This window comes from Homarus americanus, unplaced genomic scaffold (assembly GCF_018991925.1).
Source record: "Homarus americanus isolate GMGI-L3 unplaced genomic scaffold, GMGI_Hamer_2.0 scaffold48220, whole genome shotgun sequence".
Classification (NCBI taxonomy): Eukaryota; Metazoa; Arthropoda; class Malacostraca; order Decapoda; family Nephropidae; genus Homarus; species Homarus americanus.
In genome coordinates, this window is record NW_024755060.1 from 106,301 (window position 1) to 121,906 (window position 15,606).

The 15,606-nt window shown below is 51.7% G+C and overlaps 1 protein-coding gene across 1 annotated transcript; it reads left to right on the forward strand.

The window, feature by feature from the left end:
• The first annotated feature begins 11,736 nt into the window (after positions 1–11,736).
• On the forward strand, positions 11,737–14,846 carry LOC121856312 (myosin light chain kinase, smooth muscle-like). The gene is made up of 3 exons (XM_042351789.1): positions 11,737–11,810; positions 12,484–12,753; positions 13,709–14,846. Exons 1-3 carry the CDS (start codon positions 11,737–11,739, stop codon positions 14,844–14,846), a joined length of 1,482 nt encoding a protein of 493 aa, XP_042207723.1.
• The last annotated feature ends 760 nt before the right edge of the window (positions 14,847–15,606 follow it).

A 15,606-nucleotide genomic window follows, 5' to 3' on the forward strand; every position in this document is an offset into this window, starting at 1 on the left:
GTTACGTATTGCTCTGACTCTCCCAGTTACACCTCCGACAATCCCAGTTACACCCCTGACACTCCCACAGTACATCTGATACTCCCCAGTTACACCTCCGATACTGCCAGGTACACCTCTGACACTCCCAGGCACACCTTCCTGACACTCCTGGTTCACCCTGACACTCCCAGGTACACCTCAGACACTCCCAGTTACACCTCAGACACTCTCAGGTACTCCTCTCACACCCGTTACACCTCCGACACTCCCAGGTACACCTCCTGACACTCCCAGGTACACCGCTAATTCTCCCAGGCACACTGCTGAAACTGCCAGGTACACCTCTGACACTCCCAGGCACACCGCTGACACTCCCAGGTACACCTCCGACACTCCCAGGTACACCTCCGACACTCCCCAGGCACACCTCCCACACTCCCAGGACACTCTCCGACACTCCCAGGGACAGCCTCCGACATCCCGTGAAACCTCTGACACCCCAGGTACACCCATGACACTCCCAGGTACACCTCTGGCACTCCCAGGTACACTTCTGGCACTGGCACACCTTTGCACCCCAGGCACACCTCTGGCACTCCCAGGCACACCTCTGGCACTCCCAGGCACCCTGCACTCCAGGTACACCTCTGCACTCCCAGGTACACCCCCTCCAGACACCCCAGGCACACCTCAGACACACTCCCAGGTACACCTCAGACACTCCCAGGTGCACCTCAGACACTCCCAGGTGCACCTCAGACACTCCCAGGTGCAACCTCTAGACACTCCCAGGTACACCTCAGACACTCCCAGTTACACCTCAGACATTCCAGGTACTCCTCTCACACTCCCCAGCTAACACCTCCGACACTCCCAGTTACACCCCTGACACTCCCAGGTACACCTCAGACACTTCCCAGTTATACCTCAGACACTCCCAGTTACACCTCCGACACTCCCAGTTACACCTGTCACTCCCAGTTACCCCCCTGACACTCCCAGTTACACCCCTGACACTCCCAGGCATCCTGACACTGGTACACCGCCAGTTCTCCAGTTACACCTCCTACACTCCTGTACACCCCTGATACTCCCAGGTACACTCCAATATTCCCACGTACACTCTGACCACTCACAGGTACTCATCTAACACCTGGCTACCCTCTGACACAACTGGCACACCTTTGACACACCCCTGGTACACCCTGACACACCTGCGCACTTGACACACCCTGGTACACCCTGACACACCCCTGGTAACCCCTGACACACCCTGGCACACCACACACCCTGGTTACACCCCCTGACACCCCACACCTCGGACATCCCCAGGTACACATCTACGACCTGACGCCTCCGACACCCCAGTTACGCCTTCGAAACTCCCAGTTACCCCCTCCGACACTCCCCCAGGTACCTGAGCCACCCCAGGTGCACCCTCCGACACCCCCAGGTACACCTCCGACACCCCAGGCACAGGCCTCCCATGGTTCCCCAGGTACGCCTCCGACACCCCAGGCACACCTGACACCCCAGGTACGCCTGACACCCCAGTTGCCTCCGACACTCCCAGGTACGCCTCAGACATTCCCAGGCACGCCTCAGACATTCCCAGTTATGCCTCCACACTCCAGTTACACCCCGACACTCAGTTACACCCCCGACACTCCCAGTTACACCCCCGACATCCCAGTTACACCTGACACTCCCAGTTACACCCCGACACTCCCAAGAGACAACACTCCTAGTTACAAACCCATGGCTCCCATTACACCCCCGACACTCCCAGCAGCACTCCCTGGCTACCCAGTTACACCCCTGACACTCCCAGTACACCCCCTTTGACTACCCTGTTACACTGACACCTCAGTTACACCCCCTGACACTCCCACAAGTTACACCCCCGACACCCAGTTACAACCCCCGACACTTGTACCAGAATTCCCACACTCCAGTTAAACCCCGACACTCCCAGTTACACCCCCCGACACCCAGTTACACCCCCGACACTCCCAGTTACACCCAGACACTCCCCACACCCCAACACCCAAGTTACACCCCGACACTCCCAGTTACACCGACACTCCCAATGTACCCCCGACACTCAATACACAACCGAGTACTCACAAATTCTACACTCCAGGACACTCCCCAGGTACACCCCCGACACTCCCAGGTACACCCCTGACACTTACACCCCGACACTCAGGCACAACCGACACTCCCAGGTACACCCGACACTCCCAGGTACACCCCCGACTCTCCCCAGGTACACCCCAGATCCGTGTACACCTCTCACTCCAGATGCACCCCTGACACTCCCAGGTACATCCCTGACACTCCCAGGTCACATCCCTGACACTCCCAGGTACACCCTTGAAACCCCAGGTACACCTCTGATTACTCCCAGATACACCTCTGAGTCCCGGTACACCTCCGATACTCCCAAGTACACCTCCAATATTCCCACGCACACCTCTGACCACTCCCAGTTCCTCTTCTAACACCTTGGTTCACCTCTGACACCCAGGTACACATCTGAGACACCCTGGTACACCTCTGACACTCCCAGGTACACCTCTGACACTCCCAGGTACATCCTCCGACACACCTCCGACATCCCAGGTACACCTGACACCAGGTACACCTCCGACACTCCCAGGGTACACCTCCGACACTCCCAGGTACACCTCCGACACTCCCAGTTACACCTCCGACACCCAGGTACGCCTGACACTCCCAGGTTACACCACTGACACTCCCAGGTACGCCTCTGACACTCAGTTACACCACTGACACTCCCAGGTACACCTCTGACACTCCCAGGAACACCTCTGACATCTCTGCACACCTCTGACATTCAGGTACACCTCTGACCTCCCAGGTACACCTCTGACCTCCCAGGTACACCTCTGACACTCCCAGTAAGCACCTCTGACAATCCCAGGCTAACCTCTATAACCAGGTGTCACCTCTGGACACTCCCAGTGCCAACCTCTGACACTCCCAGGTACACCTCCTGCACATTCCCTTGACACCTCAGGTGCACTGCATACCTCTGCACCTCTGACACTCCCAGGTACACCCCTGACACTCTCAGAACACCTGACACTCCCAGGTACACCTCTCACACTCCCAGGTACACCCTCACACTCCCTGCACACATTGATACCCTGGTACTCCTTTGACACTCCCTGGTACACACCTGACACTCAGGTACACCTCATACTCTCCCAGGTACACTCAGACACTCCCAGACCTCTGACACTCCCAGTACACCTCAGACACTCCCCAGTGCACCCCTACCTGCCCACGTACACCTCTGACACTGCCAGGTACACCTGTGACACTCTTAGTGCACCTGCACACTCCCAGGTACACCTCCGACACTCCCCAGTTACACCTCCGACACTCCCAGTTACACCCCCGACACTCCCAGGCACACTCTGATACTCCCAGGTACACCTCTGACACTCCCCAGTACACCTCTGACACTCCTAGGTACACTGACACTCCAGGTACACCTCTGACACTTTGCCACCTCTATTCCAGGTACCCGCCACACCCCAGGTTCACCTCTGACACTCCCAGGTTCACTCCTGACACTCCCAGGTACACCTCTGACACTCCTGTGGTACACCTCCTGACACTCCCAGTTACACCTCCGACACTCCCAGTTACACCTCCGACACTCCCAGAGTCACCATCCTGACACTCCTAGTTACACCCCTGACACTCCCAGGTACACCTCTGACACCCCAGGTACCCCTCTGACACCCCAGGTACACCCCTGACACTCCCAGGCACACCCTCTGACACCCCAGGTACACCTCTCACATTCCCAGTTACACCTCCGACACCCCTGGTACACCCCACTGACACTACCAGGTACACCACCGACACTCCCAGGTACACCTCTGGCACTCCCAGGTACACCCTGACACCCCAGGTACACCTCTGGCACTCCCAGGCACCCCGACACCCAGGTACACCTCTGACACTCCCAGGTACACCTCTGACACTCCCAGCTACACCTCTGACACTCCCAGCTACACCTCCACACTCCCAGGTACACCTCTGACACTCCCAGGACACACCCCTGACACCCTGGCACCCCCACACCCCAGGCGACTCCTGCCACTTCCCAGCATCTGACACCCCAGGTACACCTCTGACACCCAGGCACACCTGTGACACCCCTGGCACACCCCGACACTCCCCAGGCACACCTCCGACACCCCAGCTACACCTCCGACACCCAGGCACCTCTGACACTCCCAGGTCACCCTCTGACACTCCCTGGTTCACCTCTGACACCCCTGCACACCCCACACCCCAGGCACACCCCACACTCCCCAGGCACGCCTCTGACAATTCCCAGGACACCTCTGCTACTCCCAGTTACACCTCCGACACTCCCAGGTACACCTCCGACACTCCCAGGTACACCTCCGACACCCCAGGTACACCTGACACCCCCCAGGTACACCTGACACTCCCAGGTACACCTCCGACACTCCGGTACACCTCCGATACCAGGTGCACACCTCCGACACTCCCAGGTACACCTCCCGACACCCCAGGTACATCTCCAGACACCCCAGTGCACCCCTGACACCCCGGCACACCCCACACCCCAGGTACGCCCTGACACTCCCAGGACACACAACACCCCAGGGGAGATCACACCCACACACCAGGGGGAGACCACACACCAGGAGATCTACCACCACACACAGGGAGATCACTACCACACACCAGAGACACTACCACACACCAGGGGAGATCACTACCCACACACCAGGGGAGATCACTACCCACACACCAGGGGAGATCACTACCCACACACCAGGGAGATCACTACCCACACACCAGGGGAGATCACACCACACCAGGGAGATCACTACCCACACCAGGGGAGATCACTACCACACACCAGGAGATCACTACCCACACACACCCACACACCAGGAGCACCCCACACACCAGGAGACTACCACCCACACACCAGGAGATCACTACCCACACACCAGGGGAGATCACTACCCACACACCAGGGGAGATCACTACCCACACACCAGGGGAGATCACTACCCACACACCAGGGGAGATCACTACCACACACCAGGGACACCTCTCTACCCACACACCAGGGGAGATCACCACCACACACCAGGGGAGATCACCACTCACACACCAGGGGAGATCACCACCTCACACACCAGGGGAGATCACTACTCACACACCAGGGGAGATCACTACCCACACACCAGGGGAGATCACTCACCACACACCAGGGGTGATCACCACACACCAGGGAGATCACTACTCACACACCACGGGGAGATCACTACCACACACCAGGGGAATTCACTGCCCACCCACCAGGGGATCACTACCCACACACCAGGGGAGATCACTACTCACACACCAGGGGAATTCACTGCCCACCCACCAGGGAGATCACTACTCACACACCAGGGGAGATCACTACTCACACACCAGGGAGATCACTACTCACACCAGGGGTGACTCACTCACACACCAGGGGAGATCACTACCACACACCAGGGGAGATCACACCACACACCAGGGGAGATCACTACCACACACCAGGGAGATCACTACCTCACACACCAGGGGAGATCACTACCACACACCAGGGGAGATCACTACCCACACACCAGGGGATCACTCACACCAGGGGAGATCACTACTCACACACCAGGGGAGATCACTACTCACACACCAGGGAGATCACTACTAACACCAGGGGAATTCACTGCCCACCCACCAGGGGAGATCACTACCACACCAGGGAGATCACTACTCACACACCAGGGAATTCACTGCCCACACACCAGGGGCACCTCTCAGCACCTCACACACCAGGGGCACCTCTCAACCCACACACCAGGGGAGATCACTACTCACACTCCAGGGAGATCACAACCCACACACCAGGGGAGATCACTCACCACACACCAGGGGAGATCACTACCCACACACCAGGGGAATTCACTGCCCACCCACCAGGGGAAATCACTGCCCACACACCAGGGCACCTCTCAACCCACACACCAGAGGGAGATCACTACCCACACACCAGGGGATCACTACCCACACACCAGGGGCACCCTCTACCCACACACGAGGGGAGACTACTCACACACCAGGGGAGATCACTACCCACACACCAGGGGCACCTCTCTACCCACACACCAGGGGAGATTACTACCCACACACCAGGGGAGTATCACCACCACACACCAGGGGAGACCACAACCCACACCAACCAGGGGGAGATCATCACCACACACCAGCGGGAGATCACTACCCACACACCAGGGGAGATCACTACCACACACCAGGAGATCACTGCCCACACACCAGGGGCACCTCTCTACCCACACACGAGGCGGAGATCACTACCCCACACCAGGGGAGATCACCACACACCAGGGCACCTCACCACACACCAGGGAGATCACTACCCACACACCAGGGGGATCACTACCCACACACCAGGGGCACCTCTACCCACACACCAGGGGCACCTCTACCCACACACCAGGGAGATCACTACCCACACACCAGTGGCACCTCTCTACTCAACACCAGGTGGAGGTCACTACCCGAACACCAGGGCACCTCTACCACACACCAGGGAGATCACTACCCACACACCAGGGTGAAGATCACTGTATGCATATTAGGTATGCCATTATATTATGTATGTATATTATGTATGTGCTCCATTTATGTACTATTATTCAGCTCGATGAAAGTGTGGTGTGTTTATTTGAGATGTCCATGATGTTAATGCCTGGGTGACGTATGGAAGCCATAATGTTCCACTATTACATTGTCTATAGAGAAGTTATTGCTAGCCAGGTTGAAGAGCGCTACTCTCCTTTGGTGTTAGCTATCTTCTATCCGCAATCTAGTCCACAAAACTATACAGGTGTTTGTGTTCGTTCTGTATATTAAATCCTATTACTCAGAAATTATAATTGATGGCGCAGTGCGTACTTTTACTGATATCAAGGAGTGATAGTGCAAAGTTTGTGAAAGTCATGAGGACCCCTTGCCCTGTGTCAACCGTCACCGCCAACCTCCTTGAAGAATTTAGTAAATCTTGGAGCAGGCTTCATAATAAAGCATTTTCTAGGTGTTTAGTGGCATTGTGTGTTTCCTGTGCCATGACCTTGAAGTTCTGCAGTGATCTCAAGGTTTAAGCAGATGTCTAGGGGATTTTCTGCAGCAGGAGTCTGGTGCACCCTCCTCTGACCACATGGCCCTAGAGGGTAATTCCACATTGACTGCAGCCCTCCTCCTCCTCCCAGTGACTGCTCACTGCCCGGGACACACACACACACACACACACGCACACACACACCGACTCCTGGCGGCTTCCTATATATATTTTACATATAATCTACTTATCTGTGTATTTAACAATTTCTTTGTCTGAGATCTTGTTGATGTTTACCATGAATGGCCACACTGACGAGACACAGTACACAGATGAAGTAGCGGCAAGTCTTGTGCCTTACGAGCTGTGGAGTGAGTCCGGATGAGCTGGGTCGGATGATAGCCTGCAGAGAGGTTGGATGCTTGTTCAGCTAATCACACGCCCAGCTCCCATTAACATCACGCAGCCCTTCACCTCATTATCTGCCATTCCAGATAATTGCTTTAATGAAGTTTTATGGAGAGATGAAAGGCGCGAGGATGAAGCTAGCAGACGTGTGGCGGATGAACGGCAGCAAGTAGAGGTGAGGAATTACCAACGGAGATTGGAAGAAAGACGGTTTGAAGCCTTGATATCTGCCTCAATAAGTTAACCAAGCCCCTGCTCTAACACTGCCTCGGTACTGACTGGTTCAGCATACTTCCCATCAATGCTTCCTTCACGCCCCCAGCCCTCACCTAAAGTGAGCAGCTCAAACACGCCTCCATCTTAAGCCTGATGTGAATTTCCAGACTTTGCGAATGGCGGCGACGGTGGACCTAATATTCTACAATGCAGGGACTTCAGAGTTTGCTCACAGCCCAAACAACTCCATTCCAGTCATGTATGTTTGTCCTTGGAAGTCTAAAGGTGTTCAGAACATATTACGTGGTAAGTACCCTCCGACCTCTTCGCTGTCTGTAGAGGGAGGTACTTTTATTTATTCCCTAAGGCACTCCACATCAAAGGACAAAGGTGGTTCGGAAGCTCTGCGCAGGAGGGAATTGTTGTTTAAAGGCAGACAGATGGAGGGTGAGACTTTTGACGCTCTTTATGTACGCCCCAAGAGAGCCCTCGGAAGAGGTAGATATATGTTCAGCCAATACCAGCAGTGAGGAGACCCAAGCTAAGCAGGTGATCCTGATGGGGTGTTAAGGACGGTGAACTTGTCCAACGCCTCACCTCCCCGGACTCTTCCTTCAAGGATGTAAGTGCTGGACGATATGTCGTTCTTATGAGGCTGCTAGGTGTGCCACCTCTTGCCATCCGAGAGCTCCTGCCAGCTGTACGCGCCATCCAAGTGCTGGTCGCTAGTCTGCTCCTGGCCGCCTCTGCCCACCACGTCCACGCCTGGTCTATTTTGTAATGGTCTGAAAAGCAGCACGGAACACAGGTGTATCCAGCTGGAGTCTACATGCAACAGTTGTACCCGTAAGGGCCACTGGTCACCGCCAGCATGGTGTCTAGCTAAACGCGTCCAGCGCAACGTGTACCGCCTCCCAAATACTATGACAAGTGTTGCCCCACCCACAAACCCAAGGACAAGGTTTATGGAAGCTTCAGCGTCTTCAACAGTGGAGGGCCGCCCACAGTCGCCAAATCAGAGGCACGACGACCCCGGACAAAGCCCACCCATATTAGGAGGGTGTACTCGCATCCCAGGACCAAAGTTCCTGTCAGGTTGTGGAATTATGGGCAGTGTGTCACCTGCCTTCAGATGTTGCCTGGACACCGGCGCTGATGCTACAGTTTATCGGTCCTGCATTTAAATGCCAGCTCTCTCTCCTGCTGATCTAGGACCTCCCATGACCTCTGTGTCACGGCAGATGGTTCAAGATGGCCCCAGCCCTAGGTCTGTCGGCATGGTGCCTTGGGCAACAGGTCGTGTCAGGCCTGGATTGTGCATAAATGGTGTCCTGACTCCTTTTGCTGTCCTACAGACATTGCCGCAAGAGTTGGCCATCTCCCAGGACTTCCTGCAACACCGATTCTTGAGAAACACGCCAACAGGGTGTGCACGAAGCGGAGCAGCACCACCCTGCTGTCAGTCTCTACCCCTGCTTCCTCTCTGGCCAGTGACACCTCCTTCGGTAGTTGTCCCCTGCTTCAAGTCTCCATTCTTTGGCCTGCCTCCACGACAGTCACCGTGGAGCCGAGGCCACCAAACGGCGTGCAAGACATCGTCTGCCTGGCATCAACTCGACATTCCACGCCAACCAGGTGTGCAAGCCCCACGCAACAACCCAGCCAGCAGCAGGAACTCCTTTATGAGGACGACAACCCCACCTGCCCTTTGAGTCTGGGCTGTGTCGGCCGACTTTTCTGTGTGCCAGAGTCCTTCCTTGTTATCGTCGACCGTCTCTCTGGTTGGCCGGTTGTCATCATGCGGTAATGACACGACGTCTGCCGCCACCATCAGTGTTCCGCCACTACTTCCCGTGACGTGGGCAGCCCGCACGCTCGCGAACCGACGGAGGGGCCTCAGCCTCCCAAGCCGGGACTTTTGCTGTGTTCCTGGACTGATGCGGGGTTCCCGGCATGTGTTGTTTCATCGCCCATTACCAAAGACTCCAACGGCCACACAGGAGCTTAAGCAGCAAACTCCTGAAGACCTCATCCTAAAGGGTCTCTTCTGGGAACACACTGCGAGGCCTTCGACCGGGGTCTTTTTGAACTCCGCAACACACCAACTGGCTAATTCACGCTCCCCTGCCCAGGTTTTGTATGGACGCCCCTTCGTTCTTAAAGTCCTGTCACCTCAACTTTTCCAAGGAGGGCAGGCCAAGACAGAGATTGTGATCGCCGAGCCGCCAAACGCCCAGGATGTCGTCGCCTGCCACAACGACCACGCCTGTTCTCTCCTGAGTGCCGGCACCCAAGTCCGTACCAGGAATCTGACCTCCCTACGCTGGGGACAAAGAAGTGTAGTCTTTTGGGTCCGGGAGTAGGTCACGTACTACTAGGGTGCGCTACCTAGTACGTGGTGGAGGAACCATGTTTTCTCCAGCCCTGTAACAATGCTCTTCATGGACCCCTGCCACCAGTGTTGAGTCCTTACAATTCTTCCCAGTGATCACAGTCCCTCGACGTCAGAACGGATCTAAAGAGTGTCCGTTTCAAGACTTTGGCAGGAGTGTATAGAGGGAGGTGGCGTAGTGCCGCGGCGTTGTAATATATATTATGTGTATATTATGTATGTGCTCCATTTAGCGCTCATTATTCAGCCCAGTTTAGCAGCAAGTAAATGCATTAAGATGTCCCGCCATGCTTCCACACACCAGGGAAGATCACTACCCACACATCAGGGGCACACCTCTACCCACACACCAGGGGAAGATCACTACCCACTCATCAGGGGCACCTCTGCACCCACTTACCAGGGGAAGATCACTACCCACATATCAGGGGCACACCTCTCTACTCACACACCAGGGGGAGATCACTACCCACACATCAGGGGCACCTCTCTACCCACACACCAGGGGGAGATCACTACCCACACACCAGGGGCACCTCTCTATCCACACCCTCGACCAGGGGACTTTGTTATAATCGATCAGGGTCCTTTGTTATTCTCGATCAGGGTGCTTTGTTATACTCGATCAGGGGATTTTGACGACGACGCGCAGGATATCGTCGTTGAGTTTGCCATGAGATACGGCATCGAGAGCATATACCAGGCCATGACGTGAGTATCTGCGGGCTGAGACTTACAGGTCAGAGAGAGAGATACCTTAGATTTATAATATATGATTTTTTAGCGCGAGTAAGTGAAGCGTTGCTGGCTTCGACTGTAGACTTCATCACCCCCTGAGTCTCGTGTCTAGCGACTAATAGATCTTCTCTGAAAGTAATCTTACTGTCCCTCTACTAGAAATGATTTTGTGTGATATTAATTTTTTTATACCATATCTATATTATCTGAGACATAATTTATAAAAGTTCTAAACTCCATCGCCAGTTATATAATAAATGAATGTCACAGGAAGTTATGATGTTCCACACAATTGTCAGTATCACTTATGAAGATTATAGTGAAGTGTTGGTGAAGTTATGTTTTATATAATTTGTGTACTTTACCTGTCCAATTATACCTTATTATAACCATCCTCCACATGTAAACAGGCTGATTAAACATATCATGAAAACGTTAAAGTGATAAATACCTGTAATGAAGAGGGTTGTCTGTGTACAGGTATTGTCACTCTCATGGGACATAATTTAGATGATAATTAACAGTATTCAAACACTTTCCTTTGTGCTTACCTTTTTTCCCCACTTTATTCCCCAAAATATCTTCATATTCTTTCACGGTTCCTTATTTGCCTCATTTATCATTTACTCTTCCACAATATCACTTTCATTTTCCCATAGCGATGTCCTTTGCTATGTAGCGATTCTCTCTCTTCCAGCCACGATGTTTACCTCCTTGTCCCCCCACAGTCACTTCCACTGCCTGTCGACCAAGTACTTGTGTCCAGGAGTGCCGGCGGTCATGTCCACGCTGCGAGCCAACATTAATGCCTTCTACGTCCACACTACGGCTTCTTCCGCTGTTTCAGCCTCTGATAGATTTGCAGCCTCTAACTTTGGGGTGAGTAAGAACCTTCATTACCCAAAAAAATTCAATATAAATGATGAAAGTAACAGAATAATTAATGTATGTATGTATGATTATAATGTATATCAATGTAGTTTAAATCAGTATGAATAAAAATATAAAATCTGATATAGTTTGGGTAAAATTTTAGTTTGGTACAATCATGGAATCTGGGATTTTTAACAAACACAATAGTTATGTCTCATCATTTTGACTATAACTTTCATTCTATACACTTCAGTCACAAGTGAATAATAATGAACCTAATAAAACCTGACCCAACCAACCAAAGAAACCTATCTAACCTTACCTAACTTCCTAGATGGGGGCTAACCCTCTTCCATATTAAACAGAAAGTACTTAGTTTGATAACTAGTACTAATGAAAGCAACTTAATTAAAGAGTCATGGTGTAATTTTACGTTTTTTGTCGACGTGAGAGTACGTTCAGGTAGAGTGGCTCAGTTGTAAACAAAGTGACCAGGTGACAGGTGTTCCCGTATATGATATTAACAAGAGAATAAAACACATCCAATATCTCCGTTATTTGACATCTACGAGGTAAATGCCATAGAAGAAAACAGTCATAGAATTATTAGATCTATATATTGCAAATTCCAAAATCCCAAAATGATTTTACATAACTAAAATAATACCATTGTTTGAAGGACGAGTCACGCCAGTTACAACACCATCTTGAAGTCGAGCACCAAAGCCTCGGCCTCCAGCCAAGACGTCAGCCAAGCCAAAGCCTCCCCGGGGTCCCCCTCGAAACAAAGCGTAGCCTCCAGTAACGATTCTCTCACGTCGTCCTCCAGTATGGCGACCGTCAATTCGGCCTCGCTCAAGAGCCTGGACGACGAAGATCCTACAGAATTACCTCCGAGGAACGGCTCCAAAGCCGCCACGAAACCTCCATTTCCACGAAGCTCATCACAGTTGAATTCCTCTACTGAAGAATTACTCTTAACATTTTCAATAAATCTCTAAACATCATTAATGAACTACAGCTCAGCCAGTCTTGAATTCACCTGCCTTGTTTTGTTATTTTTTGTGATTTGTTTGTTTTTTTATACATTACAGCAATGATGGAGGTGAATATATTCTCTATTTTTGGGAATTGGAGAAGAAATAGATTTTATGTACTGATGTGTTTAATTCTTTATACGATCGGTAGCATGGATACAATATGAAAAAAAGACGAGGGTAGAGGGAGGTAAAGGTTGTATTGTGAGAAGTTGGTAAATGTAACAGCTGAGAGGCAGAGTTATCCTGTTTAACACTGAGAGAAATAAAGATTCAATGTGATAAAAGAAAAATTAAAAGAGAGGAAACGGTTAGATGGGATCTCTTTAGTATTCATATTGAAACTGTCTATTTACCTAGAAAAATACAGAATAAGGATGTCATTAATCTTGTTTTTAATAGAATAACAAAAGTGTATTGATTATGTAGGTCTTTTTTTTTCATTAAGGAGTATAGTACTACAGTATATGTAAACTTATCTAATGAAGTCGATAATGTTTTTCTGGTATTTAAGGACCCGGATAGAGTCGTTAGAAAAGTAATGTAGGAACGTTAGAAAATGTATTAGATAAATACTGATTGTTGTCTATAGGCAGTGTACTGTATGTGAGGGAGAGGAGAAGTTGTTGCTGGTGAAAGAAAGACTATAGTAGGATATGTAGTGTCACCATGACTGTTTGGTGTTTGCCTTGGATGGGATGATAATTGAGGATGATGTGGTTGGTTGAGTAAAGAAAGTTGTATATGTTAATAAGTCTGGTTGATTGAAGAACTGGAGAAAGTTGATTGTGTGTGTGTGCAATATGTATGAAGCATTATCTGTTAATTTTAGTAAATAAAATTTCTCTTCCTCAGGACAATGTGAAGGCAGGCATGCAGAACAAAGGCCTTCATTCACCATCACCAGCACGTAAGGAGTCCCTCGCCAGATAACTCGGAGCGGCCACCCTCGGTGCCTTCTAGACTTCGCAAGCCACAGCTCAGCCCAACTACTACTCCTACAAATAATCTACCAGGCCCACACCGTTCGCGTCCTTCGGCCAAATTAACGGCTCCTTCCGGACCTACCGGCGGCAAGGCTCCCGCGAGCAGTCCCACTTCTCCTCGAGGGGGTACTCGCTCCCCCCAAAAGAGTCCCAAAGTCACTCGTAAGGCAGCCGGTGCGGACGAACCGAAGCCTCGGCTCCCCGTCAAGAAAGGTCAGTCACCGGCTCGGAGAGTTCCCGCATCGCCGCCGGCCACCACCAACGGCATCAAAAGGCCCGTGCGAAACGCAGACAAAAATTCCACGGCTTCGAGACTGCCCAGACTGGATAATTCCAGCGTGGCTCTTAAAAACAGCCTGAACCAAGAAGTCGCTCCTCTGCAGACGTCCTTGCTAAAACTCTCTCCCAAAAACAAGACGGTCAACGGCAAGACTCCAAACGGGACGGATCCGCACGATTCCCTGGACTCCGGCAGCTTCGATCAAGATTCATTAGAAGAAGCAGAAGACATCGAAGTGATGCCTCCGGCGTCTAGAGATGCCTTCCGCCGTTTTACGGGAGTGGTCAGTCAGTCCCTGAAGTCCTTGACGGAGATGGCAGCGACCTGCACAGAAGCTCAGCGTTGTGGCGGCACCGCCACTCAAGACGAGGCAAAGTTCCAGGAGGCCAGAGAGGCTCTCACCAACGAATCGAGACAGTTCGTAACGGCCTCGAAGTTATTCGTCAAGTCGGCCACGGAATCCGAAGACACGTTATTGCAGTGTCTGTCTACGTGTATAAAGCTGATTCAGCGCATGGTGGACGTGACCCAGCAGGTGGTGCGGCACACGACCACGCCTCTCCAGACTCAGAACGTGGTAGTGAAGGTGAGGGACGTGGCCACCACCTACCAGTCCACCGTCCGGGCGGCGCTGTCCGCGGCGGGCCGCGGGATGGGCCATCCTTCCACGAACACCCTCATGACTCAGGCCACCAACCTCAGCGCTCTCATGCACACGCTCAGTGTGTTCAGCCCGTGAGATCCCCGACGCTCCGACGTCGCAGAATCGTGTGCATTATCGTATGATTAAGATCGCTCTCCCAGTAAAGAGGTGCAAAAATCGCCATTGACAGTGCAATGAATGGAAACTTACAAAAGAGTACTTAATGTATTTATACGTTTGTAGAAATAGAAACAAACCCTATACGCATAATGTCAATCACCGTAGCCCGACCAGCTTCTGTAAATAACGATAGAAATCTCAGGCATTATGAACAGTCAGTCCGGAGGCGAGTGAGAGCACCAGCTCCAGAGTCGAGTGTCCGGGACGAGCGCGGACGAAGCTGGGACAGTCTGAGGGTGACGTAACAGAGCTGTATATTTCAGTACATTGATATAATTGTGTGTATAACATAATGCCTAAGTTACCCCCAGTCTCGCATTTGACTATAAATTTCCAAGTGTATGTTTGTTTCTCAAATGTACTTAATATAGCAGTTTTTCAGTTACTTGTTTTTATTATTCCAAGTTTATTGGCACTACTTGGAATTGTTCTCCAGATTTGTTATTTGTTGTATTTGTTATACAGTATAATTGCAACTTATGGTTTGCTTCCACTTTCCATTAATTTGTTCTTTGTCTTGTACAGTTTGAGGCCCCCTCCCCCTCTCCTTCTTGGTGTATATAACTTCTGTACAGCAACAAAACTTGTCACATGTCAGCCCCAGTTAAGAGTTGTAATTCAGTGTTTTTTTAGTGTAAATGCTGTATTCTCTGTTAAATATAGTGTTACATAGTAT